The sequence below is a fragment of the Oncorhynchus tshawytscha genome, linkage group LG20 (assembly GCF_018296145.1).
Source record: "Oncorhynchus tshawytscha isolate Ot180627B linkage group LG20, Otsh_v2.0, whole genome shotgun sequence".
NCBI classification, from domain to species: domain Eukaryota; kingdom Metazoa; phylum Chordata; class Actinopteri; order Salmoniformes; family Salmonidae; genus Oncorhynchus; species Oncorhynchus tshawytscha.
Window position 1 is genome coordinate 43,043,465 of NC_056448.1, and position 20,283 is coordinate 43,063,747.

The 20,283-nt window shown below is 44.5% G+C and overlaps 1 protein-coding gene across 1 annotated transcript in view; it reads right to left on the reverse strand.

The window, feature by feature from the left end:
* Positions 1-945: 945 nt before the first annotated feature.
* The window catches only part of chsy3 (chondroitin sulfate synthase 3), a 189,549-nt gene continuing 170,211 nt past the window's right edge, over positions 946-20,283 (reverse strand). Inside the window, exon 3 of the mRNA XM_024381463.2 lies at positions 946-3,417. Coding sequence (XP_024237231.1) covers positions 1,846-3,417 — 1,572 coding nt within the window. The 3' untranslated portion in view covers positions 946-1,845. The remainder of the gene's footprint in view (positions 3,418-20,283) is intronic.

The window sequence follows — 20,283 nt, forward strand, 5'->3', positions numbered from 1 at the left end:
TATGTTGAAAATTGGGCAGCATGATGACATAATCCTGTGGTTGAAATGTCCCCCTCAAAACAACAGCTTATGTTGATCATTCAAATCCAATGTATTTTTCCATGTAGATTCCACGTAACAATACGTTGACAAAATACACCGAAACAGCGTTGATTCAACCTGTGTGTGCCCCGTGGCTAACAGTTATCTGAGCCATTACTTACAACTTGTCCTTCTCCATATAATTGTTTAACTGGAGATGATATGAAATCCATGTTGAAAATTGATACAGGAAAGGAACTGTTAGATTGTTGTTGATTTGTGGTGTGTATGGAATAGACAAGTAAATTATCAATAACGTCGATGGATGAGGACTGCACATGATTAATAAATTAGGGAAACTATTTGAGCTGTTTGAAGGCAGTGTTTGAGGTCAGTTTGCTTTCAAACAAGTTATTATTGGAATTAATGAATAAAATAGTTGTACAGGATATTTTATTTAAAAAAAAACCCCATCTTTCAGTATTTTGTTCATTAGCCCACTGATGATATATGGTCCCAAAAGGTTTTCAAGATAGAGCATTTTCAATTCAAATCCAATAGTGTGATGATAATACAAATGGCATCATAACGATTGAAATCGCATCTTCATCACGCTTAAGATCTTTACCTAAAGTGGTCTGTCATTCAAACGGTTATGCTGACATGCACAATCCATTGGGACTGTATCAACAGCGGACTGATGAACACAACACTAAAATATCATTTTTGGGGTAAAATATACACCGCTGAATTTGTGATGACTACTGCAATTTGATATTTATATTTCACTATACTGTATCTGTAATTTGCATGTTATTCATATAATAATTTGTGCGCATATTTTATGTATATACACACTTATTAAATCAATTTTTGGTTTAAATGCAGTGTTATAAGTTAGAATAAACACAGATATGAAAAGTATGCATTTCAACATTTGTTTTATTATAAATAACCCATTTTAATATACCTTAGTTGTTCTTGCCAGCAAACTGAACGACTTCTAAGCCACAAAGCTAATGGCGACAAGATGCCTTTTTGTTCATTGAAGCATGGTCACATATCAGACAGAATGACAGAATGTGGGCCTTTGCAATGAGATTAAGAACACAGCAAATGTTGGACGGTATCCAGTACCTGAAATCCATGTAAATATTTTGACTAGAAAATAAAGATACAATCATCAAAATTATTCACACGCTTCTTTTAAAAAATACTGCGGATGAAGTACTTTCGGTTCTTTGTATGAATTAGAAAACTCTAGTTTACAGTCTGTTTCCCATCTGGGAGCTTTAAAGCACATTTGTGGTACTTTCAGTACATTTATTATTAACATTATTGTCATTGTTTCAGTATTATTATCAACATTATTACTGCTTTTTGTTCTCTGGTGATGTTGTCAGTGTCCTTTTCACAGTAGGCGAGGGGCGCTCTGTGCAACTAATCCAACGGAAGGCTGCTAAGAACACATTCATTGGAGATGGCCAGATGATGAAAAGATGTGGTCCTGAGGCATACATGTGAATCGCATGATAACAACGGAAATAGGAACGAAACAAACCACATCAGAGTTCCCAACAAGCTGTGAGTAAAGGCATTACAATGTCCTTTGGAAGACGCTGTAGAGAATTGATGAAACAAATCACCAGAGGAACACAACAAATTGCACCAAAGATAATTGAGCGTACCCTTGAACTCTCTCTCTTTCTCTCTGCAGTTTGGTCTCTTTTTCTCTCTCACATAGAAGCACGCACAGTCCATTGCTGTCTGCACTCATGCAGAACTGAGGTAACCTCCATTGAGGAGCCACGGAGAACAGGAATGTCAGGTGGAAGTTCTGTTGTAGCCTACCCCCAAGTGTTTCTCCAGCCACAGCTCGGCTAACTGCATCGAAGATGCATAAGTACTTGCCTTAGACCCTAGGCACATTTTGTACTGCTTGGGCTCAAGGCTAGTGTCGCACTGAACAGGGTGATAAATGTGGACGATTCCTGGTTCCTGGCTGCGGAACACTTTTAAACCGGAGTTAATCACTTTTGTGAACAGGTCTACATCTTCCAACCCCCAGCCTTGGATCGACGTATCAAAACCGCCAGCTTTTTGCAAGTCACTTTTAAATATGCAGGTGATTCCAAAGCCGTAATCCCTCCAGAAGCCACTTTTCTTGGTGAACACAAAGCTGCTATCGTCAGGGGTGTTGCCGGCGTAGACAATTTTAGGATCGTACTGACTAAAGACAACGGGATAGTAAGCCTGTCTCCTTTGGATGGTGTTGTGCCTGCACCGCTGCAGGGCGTCCCCGTTAAAGACTAGGTCCACGTCACAGAAGAACAGCAGTGTGTCATTGTCAAGTTGCGAGGATCCCAGCTCCAGAGCCAGCCCCCGGGAGAAGTCACCCGTCATGGGGATGACAGACAGGTCTGCTTTGGGATACTTGTTGCTGTACTCCTTGATCAAGTCCAAGTGCTTCTCCCTGTCCTGGTTGCTGTCGTTGTCCACCAATATAATGGCCAGCTTGACGTTCTGTTTGGGGATCAGGCAGATCTTCTCAAAGTTCTCCATGAAGCGGAGAAAGATGTCGTACCTGCCTGTCAGCGGGACCAGGATGTTGACCTTTCTCTGGCTGCGTTCGCGCATCTCCCTGGTCGACTCGGAGAACTGGAAAGGCGAGAATATCTTGAGGGAGTTGGAGAGGAAAGAGAACGACTGTGACTCAGTGTTGATGGCCTCCACCAGCTCAACAACATCCAATTCCTCAGACTCACTGAAGAAGGGCCTACTGAAGGACTGCTGCAGGTACGCATGCCTCCTAACAGGTACTGTCACTTTGCGCCCTTTGTGTTTCTTGTACAGAAGTAGTAGGTCCAGAATGTACTCAGCACCGTGCATGGGGTCCACCCTGCGGTAGCCATACTTGATCTCCTTGAAGTCGATAACACGCCCGCGGGCTTTGGAGTTCTCATTGATCATCTCCATGACCTGAAGCACCGTGTCTTCCAGAGCAGCCCGAAGCAGGCTCCCGAGGCCCTGCCGGGGCATCTGGTTCTCCCCCGTTGAGTACAGATGTCGGCCAGTGAGGAAGTCCCACTCGATGACGTCCCCTCTTTCAGCGGGCTGGTAGCGCGTGTAGGAAGGTGGCGCCCCCAGCTGTTGATCCTCCCACTGCACCTCTGTATTGCTGAGCCGGCTCATGGCCAGGCCCTCGCGGTGCAGGAGGATGGTGCGGTAGCGTAGCCGGGAGATGTCGCGGCTCAACATGTAACCGTGTAGCCGGTACTGGTAGGCAGGCCTCTTGTTGGGATGGAGTGTGATGGCGTTGTGGATCTTGCTGCTGTGGAGCTCCTGGATGAAGCCCTTCTTGTTGTGCTCGTAATTCTCGTAGAAGAGCTGCTGCATCTGAGGAAAGACCAAAACACACCATGGTCAGCACATGTCGATAATGGAATGTCTAGTGTGACGTCTATGGATACAATAAGAGAACAGACTCTCATCCTCTGATCTATTTAAAGGCAGATTCCCTGGAACAAAGCAGGTGTTGTTTGAATAATTTAATGGATCTCAATGTGTGTACTACTTTAAATACTCATTTGAAGCATAGCTTAATGTAAGGATTGTAACAGCTTAATAACCGGTATACTGATAGCCAGCACATTGTCTAGGTCATAATAGCCTTTCAGTAGAGCTTCCCAGCTAGGAGAGCTCAGGAGAGGTTCCCAATAAAACAAGCAAGATTCAAAGATGGAATTGAGGACAAGTGTTCATTACAAGAAGCAGTCAATTACCCTTTTGATGCGCTGTGATAAAAGGTTCTAGAAAATGCCCAGTTACTTGTGCGTTTTTATGGTAATTGCCGGGAAGACAGGAGAAAGGAGATCATTTTGGTTTAGAGAGAAACCAATTACTCCGCTAAGATATTTATCCCCGTGTCTTAATCATTTTAATTAAACGGAATAACACTGGGATTGTTTGAAAGCATACACAGAGTTAATCGGTAGTAGAAATATATTGAAGGACCATGACAGATTATAGCCAGATAAAGAGAAGAGAGACGAGCAGTATCATGAACCCGTAATCACTTCCTATCTCCTCAGCCCAATTTATACATTGAGCTATTTTGATGTGTCAAATGACTCTGCAGCACAAAAGTTAACTACATAATACGCTCCTACTCAACTTCACAAAAAGGGATAGATAGGAGACCTCAAATAATATGAACATTCATCAATTCCAAAAACCTATACAAGATACAGCTTAATCTAAATCCATATTAAAGAAGAACTGATGTCGACTGGTTCAACACTTGGTCCCCTTTTACCCCAACTTGAGGTAAAATTAACAGATTTTGGATGTACATAAATGCCCAGAAAAAAATGACATTGAAATGTCCACACATCCATTCAAAATGTATACGGTATAAGCTATTACACAACATGTTGTGATGGGATAGTATGTTGATCCTCTTAACACTAACCAGCTTATTTCTACCTATATGCTTTATATTTTACGTTCCAGTCAATAACTGCAGTAAGACGTGTAGCCCATGTTATATCGCAATGTTCTTTAATCATAGCTGATGTATACAAGGACACCGCTGGCTAATTCGGTGTTTGCCCGACAGAGGTTTCCGCTGTGAGCCATTATTACCCTTTGCCCTCTCCATCGACCAGACTAATTGAGCTGTTAATTAAACTGCACTGATAATTACATATCTGCTACACCCTATCACTGGATCCAATGTGCACTGCTTGGAGTGGTGCAGGGATGTTTTCAATTCCCTGTGCTGTGTAGCGTCTATTGTTAGCCATATTGGATGAAGCACTGCACTTCATTTTAATAATATATTATGAGGTAGGGTATGTGTCTTCACTAACATAGATATATATTATGAGGTAGGGTATGTGTCTTCACTAACATAGATATATTATGAGGTAGGGAATGTGTCTTCACTAACATAGATATATTATGAGGTAGGGAATGTGTCTTCACTAACATAGATATATATTATGAGGTAGGGTATGTGTCTTCACTAACATAGATATATATTATGAGGTAGGGTATGTGTCTTCACTAACATAGATATATATTATGAGGTAGGGTATGTGTCTTCACTAACATAGATATATATTATGAGGTAGGGTATGTGTCTTCACTAACATAGATATATATTATGAGGTAGGGTATGTGTCTTCACTAACATAGATATATATTATGAGGTAGGGTATGTGTCTTCACTAACATAGATATATATTATGAGGTAGGGTATGTGTCTTCACTAACATAGATGTATATTATGAGGTAGGGTATGTGTCTTCACTAACATAGATATATATTATGAGGTAGGGTATGTGTCTTCACTAACATAGATATATATTATGAGGTAGGGTATGTGTCTTCACTAACATAGATGTATATTATGAGGTAGGGTATGTGTCTTCACTAACATAGATATATATTATGAGGTAGGGTATGTGTCTTCACTAACATAGATATATATTATATATATATATATATATTATGAGGTAGGGTATGTGTCTTCACTAACATAGATATATATTATGAGGTAGGGTATGTGTCTTCACTAACATAGATATATATATATATATTATGAGGTAGGGTATGTGTCTTCACTAACATAGATATATATTATGAGGTAGGGTATGTGTCTTCACTAACATAGATATATATTATGAGGTAGGGTATGTGTCTTCACTAACATAGATATATTATGAGGTAGGGAATGTGTCTTCACTAACATAGATATATATTATGAGGTAGGGTATGTGTCTTCACTAACATAGATATATATTATGAGGTAGGGTATGTGTCTTCACTAACATAGATATATTATGAGGTAGGGAATGTGTCTTCACTAACATAGATATATATTATGAGGTAGGGAATGTGTCTTCACTAACATAGATATATATTATGAGGTAGGGTATGTGTCTTCACTAACATAGATGTATATTATGAGGTAGGGTATGTGTCTTCACTAACATAGATATATATTATGAGGTAGGGTATGTGTCTTCAGTAACATAGATATATATTATGAGGTAGGGTATGTGTCTTCACTAACATAGATATATATTATGAGGTAGGGTATGTGTCTTCACTAACATAGATATATATTATGAGGTAGGGTATGTGTCTTCACTAACATAGATATATATTATGAGGTAGGGTATGTGTCTTCACTAACATAGATATATATTATGAGGTAGGGTATGTGTCTTCATTAACATAGATATATATTATGAGGGCCAAAAAGATCATAAGGGACAACAACCAGCCGAGCCACTGCCTGTTCACCCCGCTATCATCCAGAAGGCGAGGTCAGTACAGGTGCATCAAAGCGGGGACCGAGGGACTGAAAAACAGCTTCTATCTCAAGGCCATCAGACTGTTAAACAGCCACCACTAACATTGAGTGGCTGCTGCCAACATACTGACTCACTCTAGCCACTTTAATAATGGAAAAATGTATGTAATAAATGTATCACTAGCCAATTTAAACAATGCCACTTTTATGTTTACATACCCTACATTACTCATCTCATATGTATATACTGTACTCGATACCATCTACTGCATTTGCCTATGCCGTTCGGCCATCACTCATTCATATATTTTTATGTACATATTCTTATTAATTCCTTTACACTTGTGTGTATAAGGTAGTTGTTGTGAAATTGTTAGGTTAGATTGCGTGTTACATATTACTGCATGGTCAGAACTAAAAGCACAAGCATTTCACCACACTCTCATTATCATCTGCTAACCATGTGTATGTGACAAATAACATTGGATTTGATTTGAGGTAGGGTATGTGTCTTCATTAACATAGTGAGGGGTTTCTGTAGTTTATAACATTTGGTTTTAGAATATTTGTTTTGAAGTCAAGGGGGGTTGGAGGAAACAAAACAACTTACTGTGCTAAAAAAAGATGACTCTATTACAGTGCTCGACTTCCCAAATGTTTTCTTTTCTTATTGCATTATCACCTTCTGAAAGGAATAGCTGGTAGCCATCTGCGATTTGACCTGGATATGACTGTTTTCCTGGATATTCACTCTGTTAGTCAAAGATAACTAATAAAGCCTGACTGTTTTCCTGGATAATCACTCTGTTAGTCAAAGATAACTAATAAAGCCTGACTGTTTTCCTGGATATTCACTCTGTTATTCAAAGATAACTAATAAAGCATGACTGTTTTCCTGGATAATCACTCTGTTAGTCAAAGATAACTAATAAAGCCTGACTGTTTTCCTGGATATTCACTCTGTTAGTCAAAGATAACTAATAAAGCCTGACTGTTTTCCTGGATATTCACTCTGTTAGTCAAAGATAACTAATAAAGCCTGACTGTTTTCCTGGATATTCACTCTGTTATTCAAAGATAACTAATAAAGCCTGACTGTTTTCCTGGATATTCACTCTGTTAGTCAAAGAGAACTAATAAAGCCTGACTGTTTTCCTGGATATTCACTCTGTTATTCAAAGATAACTAATAAAGCCTGACTGTTTTCCTGGATATTCACTCTGTTATTCAAAGATAACTAATAAAGCCTGACTGTTTTCCTGGATATTCACTCTGTTAGTCAAAGATAACTAATAAAGCCTGACTGTTTTCCTGGATATTCACTCTGTTATTCAAAGAGAACTAATAAAGCCTGACTGTTTTCCTGGATATTCACTCTGTTATTCAAAGAGAACTAACAAGCCAGAGAATAAAACACATCGACCAATGTTGGGTCACCTGAAGTGGAGCGCCTCGAGCAGTACTGCTTGATTCTGTTCCCTATCATTACGGCACCGAGCTTCCTTTTTCGTAACTGCACTTAAATTGCAAATTAATGGTTTTAAGCTCTCGAATGAAAGAACTGCACAGAGAAGCAATTTGGCAACATGAAGTGAGGGCCCACAAGAAACATTTAGCAAATGGAAAACGTGTCGGGCATTTAAGCCCTGGCCACTGGAAACACTCTGGAAGCACTCTACTACTGATGAATCAGTACCTCTCTACTCCAGATGGAACAAACTAACTCCACCCCAGATGGAACAAACTAACTCTACTCCAGATGGATATGTACCACTCTACTCCTGATGAATCAGTACCTCTCTACTCCAGATGGAACAAACTAACTCTACTCCAGATGGATATGTACCACTCTACTAAAGATGGAACAGTACCTCTCTACTCCAGACGGAACAAACTAACTCTACTCCAGATGGATATGTACCACTCTACTAAAGATAGAATAGTACCACTCTACTCCAGATGGAACAGACTAACTCTACTCCAGATGGAACAGACTAACTCTACTCCAGATGGAAGAGACTAACTCTACTCCAGATGGACCATACCATTCTACTCCAGATGGATCAGTACCTCTCTACTCCAGATGGAAAAAAACGAACTCTACTCCAGATGGATATGTACCACTCTACTAAAGATGGAACAGTATCTCTCTACTCCAGACGGAACAAACTAACTCTACTCCAGATGGATTGTACCACTCTACTAAAGATGGAACAGTATCTCTCTACTCCAGACGGAACAAACTAACTCTACTCCAGATGGATATGTACCACTCTACTAAAGATGGAACAGTACCTCTCTACTCTAGACGGAACAAACTAACTCTACTCCAGATGGATCAGACTAACTCTACTCCAGATGGAGAGGTACCTCTCTACTCCAGATGGAGAGGTACCACTCTACTCCAGATGGAGCAGTACCACTCTACTCCAGATGTAGAGGTACCACTCTACTGAAGATGGAGAAGTACCACTCTACTCCAGATGGAACAGTAACACTCTACTCCAGATGGATCAGACTAACTCTACTCCAGATGGATAAGACTAACTCTACTCCAGATGAATCAGTACCTCTTTACTTCAGCTGGAATAGACTAACTATATTCCAGATGGATCAGTACCTCTCTACTCCAGATAGATCAGACTAACTCTACTCCAGATGGACCAGTACCATTCTACTCCAGATGGAACAGTACCAGTCTACTCCCGATGGAAAAGTACGACTCTACTCCTGATGGAGTAGTACCACTCTACTCCAGATGGATCAGACTAACTCTACTGGAGATGGAACAGACTAACTATACTCCAGATGGATCAGATTAACTTTACTCCAGATGAATCAATACCTCTTTACTTCAGATGGAATAGACCAATGCTACTCCAGATGGATAAGACTAACTATACTCCAGATGGATCAGACTAACTCTAATCCAGATGGAACAGTACCACTCTACTCCAGATGGATAGGCTAACTATACTCCAGATGGATCAGACTAACTCTAATCCAGATGGATCAGTACCTCTCTACTCCAGATGGATCAGTACCTCTCTACTCCAGATGGATATGACTAACTCTACTCCAGATGGAACAGTACCACTCTACTCCAGATAGATCGGACTAACTCTACTCCAGATGGACCATACCATTCTACTTCAGATGGATCAGACTAACTGTACTCCAGATGTAACAGAACCACTCTACTCCTGATGGAACAGTACCAGTCTACTCCTGATGGAACAGTACCACTCTTCTCCAGATGTGACTGTACCACTCTACTCCTGATGGAGCAGTACCACTCCACTCCTGATGGAGAGGTACCACTCTACTCCAGATGGATCAGTACCACACTACTCCTAATGGATTGCCCCTGTTTAGCGACACGGAACATTAGGGATTCGTACTGCTGCAGCCCTAACCACGTCATATCACTGCTGCAGCCCTAACCATGTCATATCACTGCTGCAGCCCTAACCATGTCATATTACTGGCCTTAACCATGTCATATTACTGGCCCTAACCATGTCATATTACTGCTGCAGCCCTAACCATGTCATATTACTGGCCCTAACCATGTCATATTACTGGCCCTAACCATGTCATATTACTGCTGCAGCCCTAACCATGTCACATTACTGGCCCTAACCATGTCATATTACTGGCCCTAACCATGTCATATTAGGCCATCAGACTGTTAAACAGCCACCACTAACATTGAGTGGCTGCTGCACACACACTGTCAATGACACTGACTCAACTCCAGCCACTTAATAATGGGAATTGATGGGAAATGATGTAAATATATCACTAGCCACTTTAAACAATGCTACCTTATATAATGTTACTTACCCTACATTATTCATCTCATATGCATACGTATATACTGTACTCTATATCATCGACTGCATCCTTATGTAATACATGTATCACTAGCCACTTTAACTATGCCACTTGGTTTACATACTCATCTCATATGTATATACTGTACTCGATATCATCTACTGTATCTTGCCTATGCTGCTCTGTACCATCACTCATTCATATATCCTTATGTACATATTCTTTATCACCTTACACTGTGTATAAGACAGTAGTTTTTTGGAATTGTTAGTTAGATTACTTGTTCGTTATTACTGCATTGTCGGAACTAGAAGCACAAGCATTTCGCTACACTCGCATTAACATCTGCTAACCATGTGTATGTGACAAATAAAATTGGATTTGATTTGATTTGATTTACTGTCCCTAACCATGTCATATTACTGGCCCTACCATGTCATATTACTGTCCCTAACCATGTCATATTACTGGCCCTAACCATGTCATATTACTGTCCCTAACCATGTCATATTACTGGCCCTAACCATGTCATATTACTGTTGCAGCCCTAACCATTTCATATTACTGCTGCAGCCCTAACCATGTCATATTACTGTCCCTAACCATGTCATATTACTGTCCCTAACCATGTCATATTACTGTCCCTAACCATGTCACATTACTGGCCCTAACCATGTCATATTACTGGCCCTAACCATGTCATATTACTGTTGCAGCCCTAACCATGTCATATTACTGCTGCAGCCCTAACCATGTCATATTACTGGCCCTAACCATGTCATATTACTGGCCCTAACCATGTCATATTGCTGTTGCAGCCCTAACCATGTCATATTACTGGCTCTAACCATGTCATATTACTGCCCTAACCATGTCATATTACTGGCCCTAACCACGTCACATTACTGGCCCTAACCATGTCATATTACTGTCCCTAACCATGTCATATTACTGTTGCAGCCCTAACCATGTCATATTACTGCTGCAGCCCTAACCATGTAATATTACTGGCCATAACCATGCCATATTACTGGCCCTAACCATGTCATATTACTGCTGTAGCCCTAACCATGTCATATTACTGCTGCAGCCTTAACCATGTCATATTACTGGCCCTAACCATGCCATATTACTGGCCCTAACTATGTCATTTTACTGGCCCTAACCATGTCATATTACTGCTGCAGCCCTAACCATGTCATATTACTGGCCCTAACCATGTCATATTACTGTTGCAGCCCTAACCATGTCATATTACTGGCCCTAACCATGTCACATTACTGGCCCTAACCATGTCACATTACTGGCCCTAACCATGTCATATTACTGGCCCTAACCATGTCATATTACTGGCCCTAACCATGTCATATTACTGCTGCAGCCCTAACCATGTCATATTACTGCTGCAGCCCTAACCATGTCATATTACTGTCCCTAACCATGTCATATTACTGTCCCTAACCATGTCATATTACTGGCCCTAACCATGTCACATTACTGGCCCTAACCATGTCATATTACTGTTGCAGCCGTAACCATGTCATATTACTGTCCCTAACCATGTCATATTACTGGCCCTAACCATGTCACATTACTGGCCCTAACCATGTCATATTACTGTTGCAGCCGTAACCATGTCATATTACTGTCCCTAACCATGTCATATTACTGTCCCTAACCATGTCATATTACTGGCCCTAACCATGTCACATTACTGGCCCTAACCATGTCATATTACTGGCCCGAACCATGCCACATTACTGGCCCTAACCATGCCATATTACTGGCCCTATCTATGTCATATTACTGGCCCTAACCATGTCATATTACTGGCCCTAACCATGTCATATTACTGCTGCAGCCCTAACCATGTCATATTACTGCTGCAGCCCTAACCATGCCATATTACTGGCCCTAACTACGTCATATTACTGGCCCTAGCCATGTCATATTACTGCTGCAGCCCTAACCATGTCATATTACTGCTGCAGCCCTAACCATGTCATATTACTGCTGCAGCCCTAACCATGTCATATTACTGCTGCAGCCCTAACCATGTCATATCACTGCTGCAGCCCTAACCATGTCATATTACTGGCCCTAACCATGTCATATTACTGGCCCTAACCATGTCATATTACTGGCCCTAACCATGTCATATCACTGGCCCTAACCATGTCACATTACTGGCCCTAACCATGTCATATTACTGCTGCAGCCCTAACCATGTCATATTACTGGCCCTAACCATGTCATATTACTGGCCCTAACCATGTCATATTACTGGCCCGAACCATGTCATATTACTGGCCCTAACCATGTCATATTACTGTTGCAGCCCTAACCATGTCACATTACTGGCCCTAACCATGTCATATTACTGGCCCTAACCATGTCACATTACTGGCCGTAACCATGTCATATTACTGGCCCTAACCATGTCATATTACTGGCCCTAACCATGTCATATTACTGGCCCTAACCATGTCACCTTACTGGCCCTAACCATGTCATATTACTGGCCTTAACCATGTCATATTACTGGCCCTAACCATGCCACATTACTGGCCCAAAACATGCCATATTACTGGCCCTAACCATGTCATATTACTGGCCCTAACCATGTCATATTACTGGCCCTAACCATGTCATATTACTGGCCCTAACCATGTCATATTACTGTTGCAGCCCTAACCATGTCATATTAGTGCTGCAGCCCTAACCATGTCATATTACTGTTGCAGCCCTAACCATGTCATATTACTGCCGCAGCCCTAACCATGTCATATTACTGGCCCTAAACATGTCACATTACTGGCCCTAACCATGTCATATTACTGCTGCAGCCCTATCCATGTCATATTACTGGCCCTAACCATTACATATTACTGCTGCAGCCCTAACCATGTCATATTACTGGCCCTAAACATGTCACATTACTGGCCCTAACCATGTCATATTACTGGCCCTAACCATGTCATATTACTGGCCCTAACCATGTCATATTACTGCTGCAGCCCTATCCATGTCATATTACTGGCCCTAACCATGTCATATTACTGGCCCTAACCATGTCATATTACTGCTGCAGCCCTAAACATGTCATATTACTGCTGCAGCCCTAACCATGTCATATTACTGTCCCTAACCATGTCATATTACTGTCCCTAACCATGTCATATTACTGGCCCTAACCACGTCACATTACTGGCCCTAACCATGTCATATTACTGTCCCTAACCATGTCATATTACTGTTGCAGCCCTAACCATGTCATATTACTGCTGCAGCCCTAACCATGTAATATTACTGGCCATAACCATGCCATATTACTGGCCATAACCATGTCATATTACTGCTGTAGCCCTAACCATGTCATATTACTGCTGCAACCTTAAACATGTCATATTACTGGCCCTAACCATGCCATATTACTGGCCCTAACTATGTCATTTTACTGGCCCTAACCATGTCATATTACTGCTGCAGCCCTAACCATGTCATATTACTGGCCCTAACAATGTCATATTACTGTTGCAGCCCTAACCATGTCATATTACTGGCCCTAACCATGTCACATTACTGGCCCTAACCATGTCACATTACTGGCCCTAACCATGTCATATTACTGGCCCTAACCATGTCATATTACTGGCCCTAACCATGTCATATTACTGCTGCAGCCCTAACCATGTTATTTTACTGGCCCTAACCATGTCATATTACTGGCCCTAACCATGTCATATTACTGTTGCAGCCCTAACCATGTCATATTACTGCTGCAGCCCTAACCATGTCATATTACTGTCCCTAACCATGTCATATTACTGTCCCTAACCATGTCACATTACTGTTGCAGCCGTAACCATGTCATATTACTGGCCCTAACCATGTCATATTACTGGCCCTAACCATGTCACACTACTGGCCCTAACCATGTCATATTACTGTTGCAGCCGTAACCATGTCATATTACTGTCCCTAACCATGTCATATTACTGTCCCTAACCATGTCATATTACTGGCCCTAACCATGTCACATTACTGGCCCTAACCATGTCATATTACTGGCCTTAACCATGTCATATTACTGGCCCGAACCATGCCACATTACTGGCCCTAACCATGCCATATTACTGGCCCTATCTATGTCATATTACTGGCCCTAACCATGTCATATTACTGGCCCTAACCATGTCATATTACTGCTGCAGCCCAAACCATGTCATATTACTGCTGCAGCCCTAACCATGCCATATTACTGGCCCTAACTACGTCATATTACTGGCCCTAGCCATGTCATATTACTGCTGCAGCCCTAACCATGTCATATTACTGCTGCAGCCCTAACCATGTCATATTACTGCTGCAGCCCTAACCTTGTCATATTACTGCTGCAGCCCTAACCATGCCATATTACTGGCCCTAACCATGTCATATTACTGGCCCTAACCATGTCATATTACTGCTGCAGCCCTAACCATGTCATATCACTGCTGCAGCCCTAACCATGTCATATTACTGGCCCTAACCATGTCATATCACTGGCCCTAACCATGTAACATTACTGGCCCTAACCATGATATATTATTGCTGCAGCCCTAACCATGTCATATTACTGGCCATAACCATGCCATATTACTGGCCCTATCCATGTCATATTACTGGCCCTAACCATGTCAGATTACTGGTCTAGCCCTAACCATGTCACATTACTGCTGCAGCCCTAACCATGTCATATTACTGTTTCAGCCCTAACCATGTCACATTACTGGCCCTAACCATGTCATATTACTGCTGCAGCCCTAACCATGTCATATTACTGGCTCTAACCATGCCATATTACTGGCCCTAACCATGTCACATTACTGGCCCTAACCATGTCATATTACTGCTGCAGCCCTAACCATGTCATATTACTGGCCCTAACCATGTCATATTACTGGCCCTAACCATGTCATATTACTGGCCCTAACCATGTCATATTACTGGCCCTAACCATGTCATATTACTGTTGCAGCCCTAACCATGTCATATTACTGTTGCAGCCCTAACCATGTCATATTACTGCTGCAGCCCTAACCATGTCATATTACTGTTGCAGCCCTAACCATGTCATATTACTGTTGCAGCCCTAACCATGTCATATTACTGGCCCTAACCATGTCATATTACTGGCCCTAACCATGTCACATTACTGGCCCTAACCATGTCATATTACTGGCCCTAACCATGTCATATTACTGTTGCAGCCGTAACCATGTCATATTACTGGCCCTAACCATGTCATATTACTGGCCCTAACCATGTCACCTTACTGGCCCTAACCATGTCATATTACTGGCCTTAACCATGTCATATTACTGGCCCTAACCATGCCACATTACTGGCCCTAACCATGCCATATTACTGGCCCTAACCATGTCATATTACTGGCCCTAACCATGTCATATTACTGGCCCTAACCATGTCATATTACTGGCCCTAACCATGTCATATTACTGGCCATAACCATGTCATATTACTGCTGCAGCCCTAACCATGTCATATTACTGTTGCAGCCCTAACCATGTCATATTACTGTTGCAGCCCTAACCATGTCATATTACTGGCCCTAACCATGTCATATTACTGGCCTTAACCATGTCACATTACTGGCCCTAACCATGTCATATTACTGGCCCTAACCATGTCATATTACTGTTGCAGCCCTAACCATGTCACATCATTGGCCCTAACCATGTCATATTACTGGCCCTAACCATGTCACATTACTGTTACAGCCGTAACCATGTCATATTACTGGCCCTAACCATGTCATATTACTGGCCCTAACCATGTCACCTTACTGGCCCTAACCATGTCATATTACTGGCCTTAACCATGTCATATTACTGGTCCTAACCATGCCACATTACTGGCCCTAACCATGCCATATTACTGGCCCTAACCATGTCATATTACTGGCCCTAACCATGTCATATTACTGGCCCTAACCATGTCATATTACTGGCCCTAACGATGTCATATTACTGTTGCAGCCCTAACCATGTCATATTAGTGCTGCAGCCCTAACCCTGTCATATTACTGTTGCAGCCCTAACCATGTCATATTACTGCTGCAGCCCTAACCATGTCATATTACTGTTGCAGCCCTAACCATGTCATATTACTGCCGCAGCCCTAACCATGTCATATTACTGGCCCTATCCATGTCATATTACTGGCCCTAACCATGTCAGATTACTGGTCTAGCCCTAACCATGTCATATTACTGGCCCTAACAATGTCATATTACTGCTGCAGCCCTAACCATGTCATATTACTGGCCCTAACCATGTAATATTACTGGCCCTAACCATGTCATATCACTGGCCCTAAACATGTCACATTACTGGCCCTAACCATGTCACATTACTGGCCCTAACCATGTCATATTACTGGCCCTAACCATGTCATATTACTGCTGTAGCCCTAACCATGTCATATTACTGCTGCAGCCCTAACCATGTCATATTACTGCTGCAGCCCTAACCATGTCATATTACTGCTGCAGCCCTAACCATGTCATATTACTGGCCCTAACCATGCCATATTACTGGCCCTAACCATGTCATATTACTGGCCCTAACTGTGTCATATTATTGGCCCTAACCATGTCATATTACTGGCCCTAACCATGTCACATTACTGGCCCTAACCATGTCATATTACTGGCCCTAACCATGTCTTATTACTGGCCCTAACCATGTCATATTACTGTTGCAGCCCTAACCATGTCATATTACTGCTGCAGCCCTAACCATGTCATATTACTGCTGCAGCCCTAAACATGTCATATTACTGTGTAACGGTTTTCTAGTGGTGATGAAGGAGAGTCGGACCAAACTGCAGCGTGTCGATTGCGATCCATGTTTAATACCACAAAGAAACACGAACTTTACAAAAAAACAATAAACAAAACCGAAACAGCCTAACTGGTGCAAACTAACAGAGAGTACACATAGGACACTAAGGACAATCACCCACGACAAACTCAAAGAATATGGCTGCCTAAATATGGTTCCCAATCAGAGACAACGATAAGCATCTGCCTCTGATTGAGAACCACTCCAGACAGCCATAGACTTTGCTAGACAACCCACTAAGCTACAATCCCAATACCACCACCAAAACCCCAAGACAAACACACCACAATTACAAAAACCCCATGCCACACCCTGGCCTGACCAAATACATAAAGATGAACACAAAATACTTTGACCATGACAGAACCCCCTAAGGTGCGGACTCCCGAACGCACCTCAAAACAATAGGGAGGGTCCGGGTGGGCGTCTGTCCATGGTGGCGGCTCGGGCGCGGGACGTGGACCCCACTCATTTAATGTCTTAGTCCCCTCTCCCTTCGTCCCTGGATAGTCCACCCTCGCCGCCGACCATGGCCTAGTAGTCCTCACCCAGAACCCCACTGGACTGAGGAGCAGATCGGGACTGAAGGACAGCTCGGGACTGAGGCAGCTCGGGACTGAGGGGAAGCTCGGGAGTGAGAGAAAGCTCAGGAGTGAGAGGAAGCTCAGGAGTGAGAGGAAGCTCAGGAGTGAGAGGAAGCTCAGGAGTGAGAGGAAGCTCAGGCAGGTTGATGGATCTACCAGATCCTGGCTGGCTGGTGGTTCCGGCAGATCCTGGCTGACTGGCACTTCTGGCGGATCCTGGCTGACTGGTGGGTCCTGGGAGACTGGCGGATCCTGGCTGACTGGCGGATCCTGGCTGACTGGCGGATCCTGGCAGACTGGCGGATCCTGGCAGACTGGCGGATCCTGGCAGACTGGCGGATCCTGGCAGACTGGCGGATCTAACTGATCCTGGCAGACTGGCGGATCCTGGCCGACTGGCAGATCCTGGCCGACTGGCAGATCCTGGCCGACTGGCAGATCCTGGCCGACTGGCAGATCCTGGCTGACTGGCAGATCCTGGCCGACTGGCAGATCCTGGCCGACTGGCAGATCCTGGCTGACTGGCAGATCCTGGCTGACTGGCAGATCCTGGCAGACTGGCGGATCCTGGCAGACTGGCAGTTCTGGCGGATCCTGGCAGACTGGCGGATCCTGGCAGACTGGCGGATCCTGGCAGACTAGCGGATCCTGGCTGACTGGCGGATCCTGGTTGACTGGCACTTCTGGCGGATCCTGAAAGACTGGCGGATCCTGGCTGACTGGCGGATCATGGACTGGCGGATCCTGGCTGACTGGCGGATCCTGGCTGACTGGCGGATCCTGGCTGACTGGCGGATCCTGGCAGACTGGCGGATCCTGGCTGAATGGCGGATCTAACTGATCCTGGCAGACTGGCGGATCCTGGTGACTGGCGGATCCTGGCCGACTGGCAGTTCTGGCAGATCCCGGCTGACTGGCGGATCTGGAAGAGTCTGGTTGACTGGCAGATCTGGAAGAGTCTGGTTGACTGGCAGATCTGGAAGAGTCTGGTTGACTGGCAGATCTGGAAGAGTCTGGTTGACTGGCAGATCTGGAAGAGTCTGGTTGACTGGCAGATCTGGAAGAGTCTGGTTGACTGGCAGATCTGGAAGAGTCTGGTTGACTGGCAGATCTGGAAGAGTCTGGTTGACTGGCAGATCTGGAAGAGTCTGGTTGACTGGCAGATCTGGAAGAGTCTGGTTGACTGGCAGATCTGGAAGAGTCTGGTTGACTGGCAGATCTGGAAGGGTCTGGTTGACTGGCAGATCTGGAAGAGTCTGGTTGACTGGCAGATCTGGAAGAGTCTGGCTGACTGGCAGATCTGGAAGAGACTGGCTGACTGGCAGATCTGGAAGAGTCTGGCTGACTGGCAGATCTGGAAGAGTCTGGTTGACTGGCAGATCTGGAAGAGTCTGGTTGACTGGCAGATCTGGAAGAGTCTGGTTGACTGGCAGATCTGGAAGGGTCTGGTTGACTGGCAGATCTGGAAGAGTCTGGTTGACTGGCAGATCTGGAAGAGTCTGGCTGACTGGCAGATCTGGAAGAGACTGGCTGACTGGCAGATCTGGAAGAGTCTGGCTGACTGGCAGATCTGGCGGCGCTGGGCAGCCTGGCGGCGCTGGGCAGACTGGCGACGCTAGGCAGACTGGCAGTGCTGGGCAGCCTGGCGATGCTGGGCAGACTGGCGATGCTGGGCAGACTGGTGGCGCTGGGCAGACTGGCGACGCTGGGCAGACTGGCGATGCTGGGCAGACTGACGGCGCTGGGCAGACTGGTGACGCTGGGCAGACGGGGGGCACTGGCGGCGCTGGGCAGACTGGCAGCACTAGCTGCTCCATATAGGCTGACAGCTCTGGCGGCTTCTTACAGACTGACAGCTCTGTCGGCTCCGTGCTGACTGGCTGCTCCTTGCAGCCTGGCAGCTCCTTGCAGACTGACAGCTCCTTGCAGACTGACAGCTCCGTGCAGACTGGCTGCTCTATGCAGACTGACATCTCTGGCTGCTTCATGCAGACTGACAGCTCTGGCTGCTCCATGTAGGCTGACAGCTCTGGCGGCTCCGTGCAGACTGGCAGCTCCTTACAGACTGGCAGCTCCTTGCAGACTGGTAGCTCCGTGCAGACTGGTAGCTCCGTGCAGACTGGCAGCTCCGTGCAGACTGGCAGCTCCGTGCAGACTGGCAGCTCCGTGCAGACTGACAGCTCCTTGCAGACTGACAGCTCCTTGCAGACTGACAGCTCCTTGCAGACTGACAGCTCCTTGCAGACTGGCTGCTCCATGCAGACTGGCTGCTCTATGCAGACTGACATCTCTGGCTGCTTCATGCAGACTGACAGCTCTGGCTGCTCCATGTAGGCTGACAGTTCTGGCGGCTTCTTACAGACTGGCAGCTCTGGCGGCTCTGTGCAGACTGGCAGCTCTGTGCAGACTGGCAGCTCCGTGCAGACTGGCAGCTCCGTGCAGACTGGCAGCTCCGTGCAGACTGACAGCTCCGTGCAGACTGACAGCTCCGTGCAGACTGACAGCTCCGTGCAGACCGGCAGCTCCGTGCAGACCGGCAGCTCCGTGCAGACCCGGCAGCCCGTGCAGACCGGCAGCTCCGTGCAGACCGGCAGCTCCGTGCAGACCGGCA